Source organism: Panulirus ornatus, chromosome 28 (genome assembly GCF_036320965.1).
Source record: "Panulirus ornatus isolate Po-2019 chromosome 28, ASM3632096v1, whole genome shotgun sequence".
NCBI lineage: Eukaryota > Metazoa > Arthropoda > Malacostraca > Decapoda > Palinuridae > Panulirus > Panulirus ornatus.
In genome coordinates this window covers 6,158,068-6,178,919 of record NC_092251.1, presented here as the reverse complement: position 1 = coordinate 6,178,919, position 20,852 = coordinate 6,158,068, and the positions used below count along the sequence as shown (strand labels likewise).

The 20,852-nt window shown below is 40.2% G+C and overlaps 1 protein-coding gene across 4 annotated transcripts in view; it reads right to left on the bottom strand.

The window, feature by feature from the left end:
• Nucleotides 1–1,629: 1,629 nt before the first annotated feature.
• Nucleotides 1,630–20,852, bottom strand: part of LOC139757791 (uncharacterized) — a 64,652-nt gene continuing 45,429 nt past the window's right edge. For all 4 annotated transcript variants that reach the window (XM_071678604.1, XM_071678606.1, XM_071678605.1 and 1 more), the window contains 5 exons: nt 20,581–20,717; nt 16,849–17,378; nt 11,657–11,793; nt 7,900–8,091; nt 1,630–6,790 (listed from right to left, as the gene is read on the bottom strand). In XM_071678604.1, the coding sequence (XP_071534705.1) occupies nt 5,726–6,790; nt 7,900–8,091; nt 11,657–11,793; nt 16,849–17,378; nt 20,581–20,717 (2,061 nt within the window). In that variant the 3' untranslated portion in view covers nt 1,630–5,725. The remainder of the gene's footprint in view (nt 6,791–7,899; nt 8,092–11,656; nt 11,794–16,848; nt 17,379–20,580; nt 20,718–20,852) is intronic.

Genomic DNA, 20,852 nt, shown 5'->3' with positions numbered 1-20,852 from the left:
CTGATATACATCATTCCAATTCATTCTATTCTTTGCAAGCCTCTCACCCTATACTAGGGTCGACATGTTGTACATGGCCTGAATCAACACATGTGAATTTGCTGGTGGATACTATGGAAAGGCCTGTGGGCCCTGGCTGTGGATAGAGGGCTGTAGTTTTGGTGCAATGTGCATGACAGTTAGAGAATTAATGTGAGCAAATATTGCCTTTCTACGTCTGTTACTGGCACTTCCTCTCTAACGCAAGAAACAGCAATCAAGTATGAAATATATATTCTCTTTCATTTTACTTAATCGCTGTCTCCCGCATTAGCGAGGTAGCGCAAGGAAAGATGAAATAATGGCCCAACCCACCCATATACACATGTACATACATAAATATATACATACACAAACATATACATATATACACATATACATATTCATACTTGCTGCCTTCATCTATGCCCGTCGCCACCCCATCACACATGGAATAGCATCCCCCAAATAAAAAGGCAGCTCTGGGAAAAGACAAAAAAGGCCACATTTGTTCACATTCAGTCTCTAGCTGTCATGTGTAATGCACCAAAACCACAGCTCCCTTTCCACATCCAGGCCCCACATATATATTGTTGATCTTTCCCACACAGAAAGGGCAGCAGAGTTCAACTTTTAAAAATCAAATGATTACCACTAAATGATGAAACTGAAAACCACTATCTCTGGAAACATGAAGCTAAGAAAAACTGAACCTTGGCGAGTTTATGGTTGGTTTTGGTGAAGCCTGGGTGTGAGTGGCCTTGGGTTACAAGTAACTAGTTTATGACAATAATGATGTTAAACTATACTGCAAGTATCATTATTATGTTTTGTTGGGCAGGTGTCAAGTGCTTGTGGTTGTGAAGCAGCCAGTAACTGTTCTGAAGACCTTGCAGTTTTATTATGTTTGCTTTCGACAGGTTTGTTGACTAAGCAAGGAAAGCATAGTTTACAATGCTGTGGATGAACAGCTTGTAAAGGATGTGAAGGGATTCTTTACCCTTTCCAAAACCAATACCAGTAAGTGTTGTAACAGCATTTGTTTCTAGCGTTTGTGTTAGTGTCTACATTATGGGAATTGAACGTCACACACGTCATATATACTCAATATGGTGGGAGTTCAACTGAATGGTAATGATAAGCCTATTCAGGGTTATAGGAGGGTGTAGATTGGATATTTTACTTTCCAAGATGAAGAGAGTAATGGTGATTTTCTGCTGGGATACAGTCACATTAATGTGATTTTCTGCTGGGATACAGTCATTACAGTCTGAATAAGCCAGTGTTCTAATTGTAACATGATTTTGCATGTCTGTTGTTGCTTAATTTGTGTCTGGGTGTTGTGACATATTTTTGGGTTATCTCCTCATCAGAGGACCTTCACAGTGTGGCCTGTGCAAGGACAAATATAAAGAAACTGAAGAAGGTTGAACAACTGCACAACTGCTCGTTGGGGAAATTCATCATGGAGTATACATGAGACCATCATCAATGACACTGGTCTGACGGCCCATTCTGAAACCACTTAACCTTTTTTTTTTTTTGTGGGGGTAGTGTCAAGTATCTTTATTGTGAAGATGTGTAGAGTAACATTGTTTAATGCTTTGTTTATATCTTTTGCCACTAGTACAGCATGAGAAAAGGTGTGTGGTTGTTTGAAGCCATCCACAATGTGTTGTATGATGTCCATTTGCAATGCAGTGACTGGGTCTAAAACCATACTGTGGGTGAGAGGGACATCTTGTTGGAGTCTTGTGGATAAGAGAAGGGGAAGCTTGGGGGTTTGGAGGGTTTAAGGATGGGTTACATTTTCCAATGTTTCCAGAAGTTTGGGATTTTGTTGTGTTGCCATTAGTTAAAGATATCTAAGTGTTTGTATCACTTTCGTGCCAAATGTTTTACGTGGATGTTTGATACGTTATCTGGCTGAGTTACTAGGGAATTCTTTAACGTCTTGATTGCATTTTGAATGTCAGTGGGTGTGAAGGGTAGGTGAAGTGGGTATTATAGCAGAGTTTGTACATTTTTCATGACTCCTGTTCTGGGCTAATTCTTTATCAGTTTATCAATTGTGTTTCTGTTTGTTGGGAGAGGGAATTTTGTTATTTGGGCTTCCAAGTGGTTCATGATTGGTGAACGGAGAGATATGGGATGAACAGATTTTCTTTGTCACCAGCGTTGGTTGCTGTTGGTTTTGTGGTACATAGTGTCAATCAAACAAGCTAGTTTGTTATTTTCCAATGATAAGGTTAGTGTAGTATTGTTTAGAGGTTTTACTTTGTTATATGGTCTCTGCTGATGGCAAGCGGTTTTATTTAGGCACTGCTGTTAGCCTTTAAAGGCCTGCAATTTGGTTGAAGTGTGGGTTATATTTCTTTCTATATCACTGTGGTATGTACTTTTTGCTGACTTGTTTGGTGCTGATAAAGTGTGATTTGGCATAATATGGGGATGAGTGGGAAGTTATCAAAGATGGAGCATTAAAGTTTGGATTCCATGTAATGTGATGAATATTGCTCCATCTGCTGTCCAACAGTTTATGTGACTTTTGATGGTTGTGTGCGTTGGATGAGTTAAAGTGGTAACTGGTCAAACTCAAGTTCATGGGGAGTGCTCTGGGTGGTCCTTGTGTGCCGTGCCAACAGAAATAACTAGTGAGGTTCACTACTGCAGTGGTGGTTTGGAAGTCAGTGTGGTTTGTTACATAAATTAAGGATGTCAAAGGGATACAGATGATTTGTATGTAGAGCACTTCTGCAATGTTAGTTGGGAGTGTTCATCCATGCAGGATGGTGGGCAATGAAATCTCCACATAAATGGGTGACGTATGTGTTTGTTTGGTTCTGAAGTTTGGACAAGTGGAGGGGGAATTATGTAGGTGATAACTACTGGCATTTTGTACACAAACAAAATCTTTCTCCTTGTCATACATAACACTTGACAATACTTACCTCACACAGCTCATTCTTCGTAACTCTAGGATCTTCCTGTGGTGAGCACTATGCACTAGCCCTGCCTTCTGGTGAAATGGTAGGAGCAGTAGGTAGAAGGTAGGAACATTTAGGCAGAAGCATTAGGTAGTAGTAGGTAGGAGAATTAGGTAGTAATAATCAGTAGGAACATTAGGTAAGAGCCTATGCAAACATTGTGCTACAGCTGCCCTCTGCCTGTGGCCTGTTAAGGACGAGGCACTAAAGGCTAAAAAGTAGCTCTGGAGTTCACTAGTTAAGGAGACTCCATTGCCGTGGCCACCCCCTTGAAGGAGTTCCAGTTGGAACAGGCATCAGAGATAAAGATATAAAGGGATATGTTCTTTGTCAGTGTTTTGCTGGGGATGGGGAATCTGTGAATAGAGGTTGCTGAAGTGTGAAAATGAGTAAGCTTTTTCTTTCTACTTGGAGCTTGGTGGGTAGTAACAGAGTGGTTTGGTTGGGAAAGGTCCAGCATTGTTACAAAGAACTGAATGCTATATCTACTGAAGTGGAATTGTATTGGTAGGATCTGTTTCACTGTGTAGGTGTTGAGAGTTCATGGCTGCTCAGCAGCCACTGATTGGTATGAGTGCTCAATTTTCTGTGGCCTGGACCTCTGATATACTTGCTTTTGAGAGGGTAGACAAGCAGGCAGGTGAGGCAAGGGTGGAGTAGGTAAACAGTTTCTATACTTAGTTCCTGCCCTAAGAGTCCCTTCTATCTCTCTGGGGCTCCTGAAAACCAGCCTTGTCCACAAGTGTCATGATGTGTGCACATCTATATGGAAAGAGTGAAGGGCAACAGAGCTGTAAGTGTTTGGCATCTTCATTGTGGTAACTGCACTATGGGCATGAAGGGTCTCAGGATAAGTTGAATCAGTGCTTGTAGTGTTGTAGGGATGGATGAAATTCCAAGCACAGACAGGAAGAGTGACTCATGTATATTTGAGGAGGGTGTATATCAGGTTGGATAGTATTTAAGACTAGAGATGGGAAGGTGGTTGTTTTGTGTTTGTTGAGTTATTTCAGTATCAGTTTTGTGTTTGCTAGAGATAGGGGGATTTGCACGAGAAGGTTGCTGTTTGTACATTTATTCATTTTCGAATGCCCCAGGACCTCTTCCTTGGCAGGGTCCTGGGTTTACTCCAGGACCTCTTTTCCAGGAGCTCATACGAATCCAAGGCCATGCTCTTCAGGTAGCTGAAATTGATGGGCTCCTATGGAGTAAGAAGGTCTTCAACAAGACTGTATTCTCTTTTGTCAACAGATGATAAAGCCTCGTTGAAGGTGACTTTTCACTTGCAGTGTAACCACAAGCAGGCGAAGTCTGGTAACACCGCAGTTTATATATACATGCATATTAATTTCTTTTTCACATTTGTTCACCATTTCCTGCTTCAGCTAAGAAGGGCCAATAACACTCACTCATGTCTATTCTCTAGCTATTGTGTAAACTACACTGAAATCTGAGGCCCTATTTACAATCAAACCCCAAAAACCTTTCTCTAGTCTTTCCTGATCCCTTCTCATGCCTTGATTCAAACCAATGGCAGCATCATCACCTATTTACCACAGTGTTCCAAATCACTATATCCAGCATGTGCTTCACACCCTGCAAGTTCTGTTAACTTTCACTCCATCCTTCCACCTCCAATTCAGTCTCTCCCTTCTCATTGTCATCTCCACTTCTGAAATACGACTCTCTTTGTCAGCCTACTCTCACTAATTCTCTCCATATGTCCAAACCATTTCAATACATCCTCTTCAGCTTTCCCATACAAACTCTCCTTACTAGCAAGCCTTTCTCTTACTCTATCATTCCTTATTTGATCAACCCTCCTAACATTACATGCTGTCCTTAACTATTTCATTTTCAACACACCCACTTCTTATGAACATTTTCATCTAAAGGCCACACTTCAAATCCATACAATATGATCAAGATTACTATTCCATCAAACATAACCCTCTTTGCCGTCACAGACAGTGACTCTCTTCCCATACAATCCTCAATGCATCAAGACTTAAGCCATCTCACCCATCCCATGGTTTACTTCAGCTTCCATCAAGAGTCAAGGCCACTACCATGTACTAAAACTACTGCACTTCCTCGGCATTCTTTCCTTTTAAACTCCAACTCTAAACAGCCGTCTCTCTCCTCTGCCAATCTTTATAACCTTACTTTTATCTATAATTACTCTCAACTCTTTTTAAGTACAAATACAAAAACAAAAACCACTAAAGATATGTGACTATGTGCACAAAATTCATAAGAATAAAAACTGTAAAGAAATAGTGATTAATGTGGCCTGAATGAGCGTACAGAATTTGTAAGACGAGGTTCAATTATAACAGAATTTATGAATAAGTTAGAGAGGTCCATATCATGGTTCATATAACGATAACGTAGATGATATGACGATGCAGCGTTACCAAATGATAAAAAGTTACCAAACTTAGCCTGCAAGGGATTACAACCTGAGTAAAGAATCACCTTTTGCAAGGTTGTATCACTGCCAGAGGATGAAAAGTACTTCACATTCCATAGGAGTCATTTTCCTGTTACTGACCGTAACACAGCCTTTAAGCTGCAAGAACCTCAAGAAAAGAGTCCTGACAATAAATAATCAAAAACAAAAAACATTATGATGCCTCAAAACTGTAATCATACAGACAAGCTTTTATCATGATTAGAGTACAAAAGGCAACCTGAATAATGTTTCCTATCTCCTCATGCTATACTATAATATGTTTACACACCATATGAATTTTTCTTCGGCACACAGGGCATCTAGACTGAGTATCAAGAAGGCGTCGAGCACATTGATAGCAGGTTGCCTGGTGGGAGAGACGACCATGTATAATTGAAGCATTCTTAGGGCGTAAGCAACAAACAGAGCACAAATTTGATAGTCCCGAAGGTGGCTCATGTGATTCAAAGCCAGATGACCCTAAGCTCATGTTTGCCCCTACTGTTTCAATTAGAACTTCCTGGACACTCTGAGAGGACTGAAAAAGTTTTCCTTCTGGAGACTTTAGCCACTCCTGACCTGCACTAGACTGCAGGAACATACTAAAGCCTCTGGCTTTTGCTTTTATATCAATGTCATCGTCACTTATCTCTTCACTTGGTGAATCTTCTCCTTCAAAGGACTTGAACCTTTTAGAATATTTCGTGTCCTTAGAAGATTTGCGTTTTCTACTGCTCGATGCAGGTAAATCTGATGTTATTTCAGCTGCTATTGTCTTATTTGTAGTATGAGTACCTTTACTTAAGAATGGCTTTTCTAAATGCAATGTCTGTGTTTCCTTAACTTGTGTATCTTCTAATTTTGAATTTTCACCAAAAACACTTAAATTGTCCTGTGATAAGGAAATTCCAGAGTCCTGTGAACTATAGTGATCTAGAGGATATTTCCTTTCAGGTGAAACACTTCTTAAAGATATGGTTGAAGCTGTTGATGCTGCCCTTGGGAGTAGTTCTTGATTGTCATCACCAGTACTAGTACCAACAGACTTTGGTAATTCCAAGTTACTTTCCTCAGGATGAGTGTTATGCTCACTGCACTCTTCACCAGAATGCAATGTAGTCGAGCCAGCTGAAGATGGTCTTAATACTTCAAGATCTTGACTGCAGTCACTACTACTGGCTGTCTTGGATACAATCATTTTATTTTCTTGCATATTACTATTCTGTTCATCAGACTGAAGGGATTCTGATCTAAATCTGGAGTGCCTTTTCTTCGGTCTTGGCTTTCTCTTACGTTTTTTTGGCCGATCAGGTAACCAATTCTTCCTCAACTGAAAAATAAAATTCTTTCAAATACAAAACTAAAATAATCTCTATTTATCTAAATAAAGAAAAGAAAGGTTAACTGAACTCATAGTTACACTTACTGACAAGAGTTATAAGTCAGCTTACATCATAACAATATTCAGCTTACATCATAACAATATGTTATCTGATTTCACATTTTAAAATAACACCTTATGAGGTGGTTAGCTATATTTATCAAATTCCTTGCAAAAATTGTAAGACAGGCAAGGGTATGGATGTTAGAATTAGAAAGCATAAATATAGCTTATGTATTAGTCAGCAGTCTAATGCCCTATTTGAACATCTCAGTAAAAGTAATCACCCAACTGACTAGGAGAATGCCATGGTAATTATCAAATGTAAAGATGAAAGAAACACAGGATTTAGTATCCTTTAGTACCATGAGGATAGACTGTTGAATATCAGTCATGTATATATTAGATCCATTTATTGTAGAAAATTATGTTAAAACCTTTCTCAATTTAATCTAAACAGTATCTTAACCACCACCACCTTTTTATGTGAAGTCTGGTCAAGACACAAGTAAGGGGAGGGTCAGGGTGACCTGGACTATCGTTGTTTCTCACTAATCACTAGATCCACATTATTTCTTCTCTGTGTAAATGTCTAGCTTGATTTGTCTTTAGTCCTCTTATTCTGTGACTGTACTCTAAAGATGTGTTGATACACAAAAGCGCTCAGGATTTCGTGTTTCCTTTTCCATGTGGTTTTTTCAGCATTTATAAAATCACATCTGTTGTGATTCAGTGCACACTCAGTCTCTAGCTGTCATGTGTAATGCACTGAAACCACAGCTCCCTATCCACATCCAGGCCCCACAGACCTTTCCATGGTTTACCCGACACTTCATATGCCCTGGTTCAGTCCACTGACAGCCATCGATCCTGGTATACCATTGTTCCAATTCACTCTCTTCCTTGCACTCCTCTCACCCTTCTGTATGTTCAGGCCCCAATTGCTCAAAGTCAACAGTAGCCTGTTCAATAAAGATCTCTATGGGACATGAACCCATTAATGAGAAATCAAAACAATTATAGTTACATGGGAAATTTCACAATTCATATCATATTACCTGCCAGCACTTGCCACAGTATCGCACGAAAGGCTTGTTCTTCAAACCACAACTCAAGCAATCCCAACGTTCAGCTATCAACTCAGGGTCGTTATCTATAGACTGATCATCTGTATCAGAGTCATCTGCCCAAAAATCTTCCTCATCTTGGTATAAAGCATGAACAGCCAAGACTGCTGCTACTTCAACATCCTGCAAAGAAGCATTATACAAATTAGTGATGCTTTATCATACAATTTATCAATGTCAAGCATTATGTATTCCTTTCCAAAGTGTCAAAGCATGGTGAAATGTAGAATCTTCCCTAAATATTCTGAGTTCTGATAATCTTGCTTTCAATTCTTGCATATTCATCGACAATGCTTGGTAAACCAAATGGAAAACTATCAAGATTACTATGGCTATTACAGAAGTAGAGTAGGGAATACTTTCTTGCAACATAAAAGGAGTGAGGGAAGAGAAAGAGGAATGCTTTGTGTAGAAACACAAAATACAGGTAAGGCATGAAAAAACAGAAAAGCCAAATATTAAGATGAGCCTTCCTCTCTCACTTATATATTTCACCCTTAAAGTGTATGCATGGTCTGTAGAGTCCATCACTGTGTAATTAACTATATTTGTGTTACCTATCTGTACTGTATGTGAAGGAAGTTTTACACTTGCTGCACCCCATCTCTTGAATTGGTCGAGGTGGTGTGCAGGGTGGGAGGGTTGGGGGGGGGTGATTTGGCAAACAGAGAAGAGGTAGTGGGGGCTTTGCGGAGGATGAGGGCCGGCGGGGCAGCAGGTTTGGGTGGTGTTGCAGTGGAATTTGTTGAAGGGGGGCGGCTGTGTTGTTGACTGATTGGTGGGGTTATTTGGTGTGTGTGTGGCTTGTGGTGGAGTGCCTGGGGATTGGCGGAGTGCGTGCATGGTGCCGTTGTGCGGGGGCAGGGGGGATGAGAGTGAGTGCTCGAATTGCAGAGGTGTGGGTTTGTTGAGTATTCCTGGTAAATTGTATGGGGGGGTGTTGGTTGGGGGGTGGGGGCATGTGCAGAGCGTCGGATTGGGGAGGGGCAGTGTGGTTTCGGGGGTGGTGGGGGTGTGTGGATTGGGTGTTTGCTTTGAGGAATGTATGTGAGAGGTGCTTGGAAGGGCAAATGGGTTTGTGTGTGGCATTTGTGGATTTGGAGAAGGCGTGTGATGGAGTTGATGGAGATGCTCTGTGGAGGGTGTTGGGAATGTGTGGTGTGGGAGGCGGGTTGTTGGAAGCGGTGGGGAGTTTTTGTCGAGGATGTGAGGCATGTGTGCGTGTGGGGGGAGAGGAGGGTGATTGGTTCTCGGTGGGTGTGGGTTTGCGGCGGGGGTGTGTGATGTCTCCATGGTTGTTTGGTTTGTTTGTGGATGGGGTTGTTGGGGAGGTGAATGCAAGAGTTTTGGAGGGAGGGGCAGGTGTGGGGTCTGTTGGGGATGAGAGAGCTTGGGAAGTGAGTCGGTTGTTGTTCGCTGGTGATGCAGCGCTGGTGGCTGGTTCATGTGAGGGGCTGCAGGGGCTGGTGGCTGAGTTTGGTGGGGTGTGTGAGGGAGGAAAGTTGGGAGTGAATGTGAATGGGAGCAAGGTTGTTGGGTACAGTAGGGTTGGGGGTCGGGTCGGTTGGAGGTGGGTTTGAGTGGAGAAAGTCTGGAGGAGGTGGGGTGTTTTGGATATCTGGGAGTGGATCTTGCAGCGGGTGGAGCCATGGAGGAGGGGGTGGATCGTGGGGTGGGGGAGGGGACGAAAGTTCTGGGGGCCTTGAAAGGTGTGTGGAGGTCGAGAGCATTGTCTCGGAAAGCAGGGGTGGTTATGTTTGAGGGAATAGTGGTTCCAACAATGTTGTGTGGTTGTGGGGTGTGGGCTGTGGATGGAGTTGTGCGCGGGAGGGTGGATGTGCTGGAGGTGAGATGTTTGAGGACGGTGTGTGGTGTGAGGTGGTTTGATCGAGTGGGTGGCGTAGGGGTGGGAGAGATGTTTGGAAATAGGGGGAGCGTGGCTGGGAGAGCGGAGGAGGGTGTTTTGAAGTGGTTTGGGCGCATGGAGGGAGTGAGTGGGGAGGGATTGACCGGGAGGATGTGTGTGTCGGAGGTGGGGGGAGCGAGGGGTGGGAGGCCGGATTGGGGGTGGAGGGATGGAGTGAAGGGGATTTTGTGTGATTGGGGCCTGAACGTGCGGGAGGGTGAGGGGAGGGCGGGGAATGGAGTGAGTTGGATCGATGTGGTGTATCAGGGTTGACGTGCTGTCAGTGGATTGGGTCAGGGCGTGTGAGGCGTCTGGGGTGAACCATGGAAAGCTGTGTAGGTATGTATATTTGCGTGTGTGGAGGTATGTGTATACATGTGTATGGGGGTGGGTTGGGCCATTTCTTTCGTCTGTTTCCTTGCGCTACCTCGCAAATGCGGGAGACCGAGAAAAAAAAAAAAAATATTCATATATGGTACCACTAACACAAGCACAATCAGTAATTGCTTTGTAGTTGTTATCAATGACCGAGGCTGGAACCAAACTAAAACTTGCCAACAAAGCTATTTCCTTACCCTGAAACATTATATACTTGTAAAATTAAACAGATATGATTCTTATGAAACACTACATGTGAAAGCATTTCACCCATAACAAGGATCTACCTCAGACGCTTGAAAAGGATCTTCACTTTGGTTAGTGCACAAAGTCCGCTTGTTATATATTGTGATACATAATTCAAAACCAAAATAAATAACCTGGAATATTTACAATAAATAAAGTTGGATAATTTTCAAGTATCTGAGGCAGAACATTATTTTGGCTGAAATATTTGCACATAACTGGTAGTGTTTGGTAAAAATCATCTCTGAACTTCACTTGAATGATACATACTCCAAAATGTTATCTGGCTCTGCCTACAAGAATTCACACCATGAGTGAGAAGTAATCTTTGGCAAAGATGTATTATTGGGAGTACAGTCTCATCAAAGAACTTCTCACTCTAAAGTCTACATTTCCCTGAGTAACACCAGGACTCTCACAGAAACTGGTCCCAGGGTAAATATGAATAAATACATAGTCCTATCATAATTGTTCAACTACTGAAAACTTCATTTACATGTAAATTGCTGAATAATTCATTCAGTGCTACCCAATCCCCATAAACATTTTTTCTCACTATGTAACTTATAATGTAATTCAATCACTGAGGCTCACTCCCTGTACCTTTCGTGCACTCTGCATCCTCTTCTGTGCCACTGTCCATGGGATAGGTAGGGGTACACAATAAATTAGCTGCTCTTCCATCAAAAACAGAAAATTAGGAATTTTTGCACCAAAGGCTACATGTCCCTGATCTCTAACTCCCAAACTCAAAAGCTTAAAACTTTGCTTGCAGTATCTGTGGTAAGAGTATGGTCATTCACCCACTCACCAAATACACATGGTGTGGATGCATGTATGCACAGAAATGGGCGAACTAATATACTGCTCTCCTTTGGAGCATGGACTTCAAAGCTCACATCTAATTTCAAGATTCACATTCATTACCGAGTTTTCAATTTAATTCAGTTCATTTAGACCCACACAATAGCCATGCAACTATCATTCCATGGCTTACTATCCTAAGCTTAGCAAATAGGACAGGTAAAAACCCAAAAGTTTTCTGGAAATAATTTCCTTTTCCTCAGCCTCTTTCTATTATTTCCTCCTGAAGAAAGGGCAAAATTTTCAGCACAAGTGACTCGTAATTTTTATATCAGACTACATTTATTAACCAACCTCAATCACAGAATCATTGTCATCGGAATATTCCTCCACTCTCGCATCATCTGAAGCTATTTCATATTCCTCAAATGTCTCGCTGTCAACTTCTTCCTCATCCTCACTTTCCTCAAACTCTGTGTTACGACATAATGCTGAAAATGGAAACATGATGTTAAATTCTACATTATTCCCATGCACATAAATGTAATGCATTTTGAAACACAAATATGAAGGGCAGTACACCCAACAACCTTAAATGCACTCTCAGAGGAGGAGAGGGACCTGAGAGAGTGTAACTATGTACAAGTCCCTATTAAGATTTTTTACCTAAATGTCATCTAGCACTTACCACACATCTTTCCACATCTCTTTCACTATGTGTAAACTAATCTTCTTAGCTGCCCCCGGCATTACAAACTCATCAACTTCTATTTCATCTGGGATATATTTCGATCTTATGACAATGTTTCTTATCTCTCCTGGCTGTACACTGAATGATCATTCTAGCTTTCTAGCTGAGCTGTCATATATTCTTATTTAATCTATCTTAGAGATTTTCTAAGGTATTCTTAAAGACTTAAAAGCTATGTACCTTCCCTACTGTGAAGCTTTCAGGTTTAACACATTCTATTTCATTCTTTTATACCTTTAATTTGTTGCAGTTCTTTGAGTCTTCACATATCTATAAATATCTATAAGACACTTTTTAGAAAAGGATTCAGAGTTAACTGATGGCCTCGACTGTAAACAGATTACAAATCTAGTGAACGAGTCTGTTTTTATCTAATAACAAACATATAAGCAAATCAACAGAATGGACAGTCTGTTTTTATCTAATAAACACATAAGCAAATCGACAGAATGGCTATACGATCTCCACTAGAACAAACTCTACCAATGCTTTCCTCTGTTATCAAAAAGTCAAATGGCTTAATGATTGTCCATAGAATTTTAACCTTTTAATTAGTAAACAGCAAACAGATAAAAAAAATTTCATGTATAAGTCTAAAGACCAAACCCCAGTGTTTTTAAATCATTTGAATTCTAAACATCACAATATGAAATTCATATCTGAAGTAGATATAAATCTAGTTCTTATATCATAAAACTTAGAAATCAAACAACTGGATAACACTGTTTGAAGCATTCATACACAGAAAGAATATTTCTGAAGATTACTTTAGTTATTCCCATTAATATTATACTTACATTTGTAATTTTACTAATAAAGCTTTTAACATTTTTTCAAATTATTTTAAGTTTAACTTATTAATGTCTTTAAGAAATCTTTTATATGATAACAGATTCCCTTGCAATTTTAAAGACGTGTATATTGGAAAGACTATTACCAAACTACTGACCAAAACAAGAGCTTATGCCGCAACGGTTCCAAAAGCAGTGGTTCACTTTTCAACTGTATACACTTGCTGACATAATTTCATGTACTGAAATAAACTTGGAAAACTGATCAGTCAATTTTACCAACAAATTTCAACCAGAACTGGAGTTAAGACCAAGGATAGTACCAATTGTTAATTCAAATTTCAACGATGTAGTTCCCAAAGATTTACATGCATCAATTATTTATAAATACATGGGATATCATCATATATTGCTAAAACTACAAGACACCTGACACCTCAGATATCTAAACATTCGGTCACTAAGCAAGAACAGATGCTCTAATCACAAAATCATCTTTTTAGGCTTTTAGGACTCACCCCAAGTTAGTGTACATGTTTTCAGGACTGAGCAGCAGTGCATGGGAGCAGGATCTGATCATGGAAATATCATATACTTACAGAGATAAACCTTTCATTGGTGCACATGAGGGCTCTACCAAACTTTTATGCTTCCAATCTTAGATTTGGGAAGAAATATTTACTTTGTTCGTTTCAAAGGACAAGACACTGGAATAGTTTGGTTAGTTTTTTTTAATTAATTTATTTAGAACTTAGAATTTTATTCTATATACCCAATGCTTGCTTCATACAGGATTGGTATGTGGTATTTCACTATTATGTAAGGAACCCAGTTCTACTAGTCTCCCCCACTTTATATGCAGTCAGAATTTGCTACAGAAGCAGGTGTATGTTGTAAAAAGTGTGCCAAAACTTCATAGGGTTGGCAGGTGGAGCAATTGTGGGTCTTGGTTGAAGCAACCAACATTGATGCCAGTGAGTCAGTATCTAAGCTACCACTGCTGTGTGCAAATCTGTACTACTTGTGTGATTTGGGTATACCTACTAATGTGATTATCCTGCCACCTGCTGTGTTTGTGTTTATTAATATGGCATCTGCATGTCAAGCAATTTCTCCTACTCCAGAACCAGTAGTTAAACAGATAACTTTTCTAACCTTAGATATAAATCTAAATATCTTATGACATGCTGGTGCTGGTAAGGGAGCATCAGCAGAGAAAAAAAAAGCACCAAAACTTCCATGAAGGTTGACAGGTGGACTAAGCATGGGTCCTGGAAGAAGTGCGCCACATTCCCACCAGTGAGTCAAGCTAAAAGTTACCTCTATTGTGAACAGGTCTGTGTTACTTGTGCAATTTGGGTTTGACAACATCTCCTGCCCCAAAACCAGCACCAGCAGATAAACATAAAAGAAACTCTCTGATCTTCAGAATAAAACTACAAATCTTACAATGCAGTAAGGGTTGACGGATGGCATAAGCATGGGTCCTAGTGGAGTAAACCAAGTTCCTACAGCGGGTGAGTCTTGCAGTTACAGCCATTGTGTGTGGATCTGTGATACTTAAGCAATTCGAGTATAACTGCTAATGTGATTTTCCTGCAAACTAGTGAGTTTGTGTTTCTTAATCCAAACATCCAGCAGCATCTTTCCCTATCTCAGAATTAGCAGTTAAATGGAGAACAACCTCTCTAACTATACAAAATGGAACAAGAAGTCTTACGACATGCTGGTGCTGGTGAGGGCATGCTTACAACCAGGGTGAATGTACAGTCCACAATATGAAGAATGCATAGAAAATTCAGTGCTGTGGTCCACTCCACTCCACTTTCTGCCATGGTAACCAAATGGGTTACAAATACACATAAGGAGATGGAGAAAAGCTATACGAAAAGCATGAGATGAAGAACAAAAGCAGCTTTAGTAACCTTCAGCTCAGGCCTAAAGCTCTGACAATTTATGAACATCTATCTAAAGAAGACCATGTAACAAGGCCAAAGCCATTTCAAGCAAGTAAAGGATGGCTAGGTAAGTTTATTCTGTGTCAAAAGCTACATAACATGAGTATAATGGGAGAATCTGCAAGTCCTGACCACAAAGCTGCTGGGCACATCACATTAATCTTTGCATGCTTACTGGTTCGCTATGTGCCATTTCTCTTTGTGTGAGATTTTCACAAAACATAACCCATAATAAAGCATGGGATGGGTATAACTCAAATTCAGAAAAAGCATACCCTTTTCAGTAATCTACATAATTTTCAACTTCACTCACTTTTGTTAATATCTATCATGATTTGTGTAAAGCCTCCATAGAATTATACATCTAGTTATTAGCATCTTAACATTTCTGATAACTTTTACTATGAAAGCTATTAAACTAGTATTGTTTGAGATTCTGTCCATTCTAGGTTCTGATAAGGAAAATGAGTACATTTTGAAACAAACCAATTAAACAAGTTGTTCCTAATTACATAAAGTATTTGCACTCTCCATGCAACAAGATGTCATATTTCTTTTTTTCTTTTCTTTCTTAATTGCCATTTCCAGCATTAGTGAGGTTGTGCCAGGAAGAGATGAAGTAATTTTGCATCTACAGACATTCATTCTCTAGCCATCATAAGTAATGCACCAAAACCAAAGCTCACTATCCACAAACAGGCCCCACAGACCTTTCCATGGTTTCCCAAAGATGATTCACATGCCCTGGGTCAGTCCACTGATAGCATATCAACCACTGTATACAAAATTGTTCCAACTCACTCAATTCCTTGCACCTTTCATGTTCCTGCACGTGGAGGCCCCAATCGCTAAAAGTCTTTTTCACGCCACCCAGTCATCTCCACACTGGTTTTCCCATGGATGTGCTGGAAATGAGATGTTTGAGGACAATGTGTGGTGTGAGGTGGTTTGATCGAGTGAGTAACGTAAGGGTAAGAGAGATGTGTGGAAATAAAAAGAGCGTGGTTGAGAGAGCAGAAGAGGGTGTTTTGAAGTGGTTTGGGCACATGGAGAGGATGAGTGAGAAAAGATTGACCAAGAGGATATATGTGTCGGAGGTGGAGGGAACAAGGAGAAGAGGGAGACCAAATTGGAGGTGGAAAGATGGAGTGAAAAAGATTTTGTGTGATCGGGGCCTGAACATGCAGGAGGGTGAAAGGAGGGCAAGGAATAGAGTGAATTGGAGCGATGTGGTATACCGGGGTTGACGTGCTGTCAGTGGATTGAATCAAGGCATGTGAAGCGTCTGGGGTAAGCCATGGAAAGCTGTGTAGGTATGTATATTTGCGTGTGTGGACGTATGTATATACATGTGTATGGGGGGGGGTTGGGCCATTTCTTTCGTCTGTTTCCTTGCGCTACCTCGCAAACGCGGGAGACAGTGACAAAGTATAATAAAATAAAATAAAAAAGAGCTGCCAGTAGTCTGGCTGAGTGGTTCACAAAAGGTAGCAAGCTCAGTGCTCCCTCAGTGGAAACACTGAGATGTAGAAGGTCCTAACCCTGAGTTTCCTATAGATGCCAAAAGAATTTCTCATGCTCATGGGACAAACTGCAGAGTAAAGATATGTGACATTAAACTTGGAATTCATGGGGATAGGGGAGAAAGAATACTTCCCACGTATTCCCTGCGTGTCAGAAGGCAGGCGACTAAAAGGGAAGGGAGCGGGGGGCTGGAAATCCTCCCCTCTTTTTTTTTTTTTCTCAAAGAAGGAACAGAGAAGGGGGCCAGATGAGGATATTCCCTCAAAGGCCCAGTCCTCTGTTCTTGACGCTACCTCGCTAACGCGGGAAATGGCGAATAGTATGAAAGAAAGAAAGAAAATAAAAAGCCTGAAAGTATTCTTCTAAAAGATGATATGTTCTTGGGGATAATTTGGAGGATAGACTGACCTTAACTGTCTCCACCATAGTAACATACAGTCAAATATAGAGAAAAGATTGTCAATCTTGGAAAATTAAGAAATAATAAATAGCTTTCATAATAAAAGGTTAACTCATACATACCAGTTTCATATCCTTGTACACTGTAAACTGACTCAGCATCAGAAATACTGTCTGGAATATCAGGGATGGTGATGGTGATGGACAAGAGATTTGCAGATTGGTGGCACTTCCTTTGCATTAATATACTTCCACTTTCTCTTGAGGGTCCAGGAATGGGGTTAAATGCAGGAGTTCTTAGGTGACCATAGTTTGTTTCCCTTGAATCACTATTCAAATGCTGTAGAGTTGTAGTACCAGAGGGTGCTAACAACACTGTTCTGCCATTGGTTGCACTAAGTTCATTTATTAATTCACTGCCTGTAGTCCTTCCATCACTTACATAACCAGGGCTTGCATGCCTTTCTGAAGAACCAGTGCATACTGTCTGTGAATGTGTTCCATTCAAGCTATCAGGTACTGATGCACGTTCCCTCTGGGTAATTTGATATGAACACGTTCCATTCACTCTATCAGGTACTGATGCATGTTCCTTCTCTGTATTTTGATAAGTCTTTGGTTGTGCTTGGATGATATGTTTACTTATTAATGGCCTGGAATGAACAAAAGATTTAATTCATTTAAAGCAAACCTAAAATCTAGAGCAATAGTTCAGAAACACAAAATTCTCAATCACTCCACTGTGCTTGCAAAGATCAACATCAAGCCTCTCTTTCTATTCTAATACAATAATTAATTCTTTTGCATTGCAAACATCAAGCATGCCTACAGTAAATCCTTTCAATTATGAAGCAATTCTGAGATATGGTGTAAACTACTGTGCAAATCCATACAACACTACAAACACCAATTCAACATATCCTAAGACCCTTTATACCAACAATGCAATACCAAAATGAAGATATTAAGCACTTACTGCTCAACTGCCCTGCACTCCCATGACACAGACAAGCACACATCATTATACCTTATGATCTAAAGTCCCATCCAATAGAACTCCCTGTACGCTCTAGGAGCCCTGTATTGATAAAAGGGACTCCTGGAGAAGGAAGTAAGAAAGTCTTTCTTTTCTACGAGGGGAGAGAAATGGTGGAAGAATGCATGGAATGGTGTATGTGAGGGAGGCATGTAAATACAAGGATAAGTGAAGTCCCTTTTGCTGTGGCCATCCCCTTTATGGGAGTTCTAAATGGGTAAGGGCATCAGAGAAATAGAAGAAAATAGAAATAGGGGCAAAATATTTGGGGGTTTGACTTATGTACCAGTAACACCATACTTACAATTAGCTAAGTCCCTAATCCAATTACCTATAAGCTATAACATGCTTTCAATAGGTCAAGCAGCAGTAACCTTAACTCCTTAGCATAATACAATATATAGCCTGACACAGCCTATATTCCTTTGTCTTGCATAAAATGCAGACAAAACTATGCCTAATCTCCATATTCCAATTGTAATCGAATAACAAAGATTTTTCTCACTTTGATTTACCTTAAATAAAGTGCCATCCTCTCCCTAATCTCTATTTTCACCTATTTATGGTATCCTCCTCCTAAGTGGATTCATAACTGAGAATATTTCCAATCCAAAATAACGTTATAAAGTGTAATATGGAACCATGATATCAGAGGATATTGTGATCACAGTGGATGTCATAAAAGATTCACAAAGTCAAACTGGTAGATTAAGTAACTTCTATCATTTTTTTAAAAAAACTTTAACAGCATTTCCTCATCCAAAAATTTACAATTAAGATAATTCCCAGTGTCCTGAGTCTCAAATTTATTTTGTTATTTCTCAAAAACTAAGGTTCACTATAATATACATGAGATATATGAAAAAAGAAAAGATTAAAAAAAAATCATGACTAGGATAATTCTCTATCTCCTGATTCTCAAATTTAGTTTTGTTATTCCTCAAAGACTAAGGTTCACTTATATATGAGACATAAGAAAATATATTTATTTATTCATTTTGCTTTGTCGCTGTCTCCCGCGTTAGCGAGGTAGCTCAAGGAAACAGACGAAAGAATGGCCCAACCCACCAACATACACATGTATATACATATACGTCCACACACGCAAATATACATACCTATACATCTCAACGTATACATATATATATATACACACACAGACATATACATATATACACACGTACATAATTCATACTGTCTGCCTTTATTCAATTCCCATCGCCACCTCGCCACACATGAAATAACATCCCCCTCCCCCCTCATGTGTGCGAGGTAGCACTAGGAAAAGACAACAAAGGCCCCATTCGTTCACACTCAGTCTCTAGCTGTCATGTAACAATGCACTGAAACCACAGCTCCCTTTCCACATCCAGGCCCCACAGAACTTTCCATGGTTTACCCCAGACGCTTCACATGCCCTGGTTCAAACCACTGACAGCGTGTCGACCCCGGTATACCACATCGTTCCAATTCACTCTATTCCTTGCACGCCTTTCACCCTCCTGCATGTTCAGGCCCTGATCACTCAAAATCTTTTTCACTCCATCTTTCCACCTCCAATTTGGTCTCCCACTTTTCCTTGTTCCCTCCACCTCTGACACAGATATCCTCTCGGTCAACCTTTCCTCACTCATTCTCTCCATGTGACCAAACCATTTCAAAACACCCTCTTCTGCTCTCTCAACCACACTCTTTTTATTACCACACATCTCTCTTACCCTTACATTACTTACTCGATCAAACCACCTCACACCACATATTGTCCTCAAACATCTCATTTCCAGCACATCCACCCTCCTGTGCACGGAACCATACAACATTGTTGGAACCACTATTCCTTCAAACATACCCATTTTTGCTTTCCGAGATAATGTTCTCGACTTCCAAACATTCTTCAAGGCTCCCAGAATTTTTGCCCCCTCCCCCACCCTATGATTCACTTCCGCTTCCATGGTTCTATCCGCTGCCAGATCCACTCCCAGATATCTAAAACACTTGCACTTCCTCCAATTTTTCTCCATTCAAACTTACCTCCCAATTGACTTGACCCTCAACCCTACTGTACCTAATAACCTTGCTCTTATTCACATTTACTCTTAACTTTCTTCTTTCACACACTTTACCAAACTCAGTCACCAGCTTCTGCAGTTTCTCACATGAATCAGCCACCAGCGCTGTATCATCAGCGAACAACAACTGACTCACTTCCCAAGCTCTCTCATCCCCAACAGACAGCATACTTGCCCCTCTTTCCAAAACTCTTGCATTCACCTCCCTAACAACCCCATCCATAAACAAATTAAACACCCATGGAGACATCACACACCCCTGCCGCAAACCTACATTCACTGAGAACATAAGAAAAAAGTAAAGATTTATTTTTGACATCTAGTCTGTGGCAGACCTATACACGAGATCAACAATTACTCAGGTAAATAAGGTTAAGATAATCTCAGTAAATTAAAAACATACATAAACTGAGTTAACGTACTCTCTATTAATAATAAACTGTCAAGAAATAAATACAAACAAGTTAATACAACTGTAAATACATACAATCATTTGGAAAAACATCAAGGTGAGACTGATCGCATTCCTACTACTGAAAAAAATAAAATTATTCACATGCTTTAGTATGCTTTGCAAACCTTTGCTCAACTTTAGAATTCTGTCTACCTATAATCATTAATTCCACTTTCTGGTCAGCCAGGTGGACTCAAAACTGAAACTAAAAGATAAACTCAAAATTTCAAGGAATCTTGATACCCACTGAACAGCTGCATAAGAACAGAATGCATCCCTGCAAAAGTGATACTTACGTAACATCGGTGAAATGGAAGCGAGTAACCTGAAGAGCTTGCCCCAACGGATCATTCCCACAGTTAACATAACGTACGTCCTCAGGATCGAAAAGGTGGTCTTTACTAAAAAGGTACTTCTTCAATAACTGCAAAATCTGAAAATATCAAAATTTCATTTTTCATTACAGCAATCTGAGTTCAGTTATCCATACAAGTAACCTACTTCATATGTGATAAAGGTTATGAACTGAAAGAACATGAGAAATTCCATTAACAAAACTACACTGGTA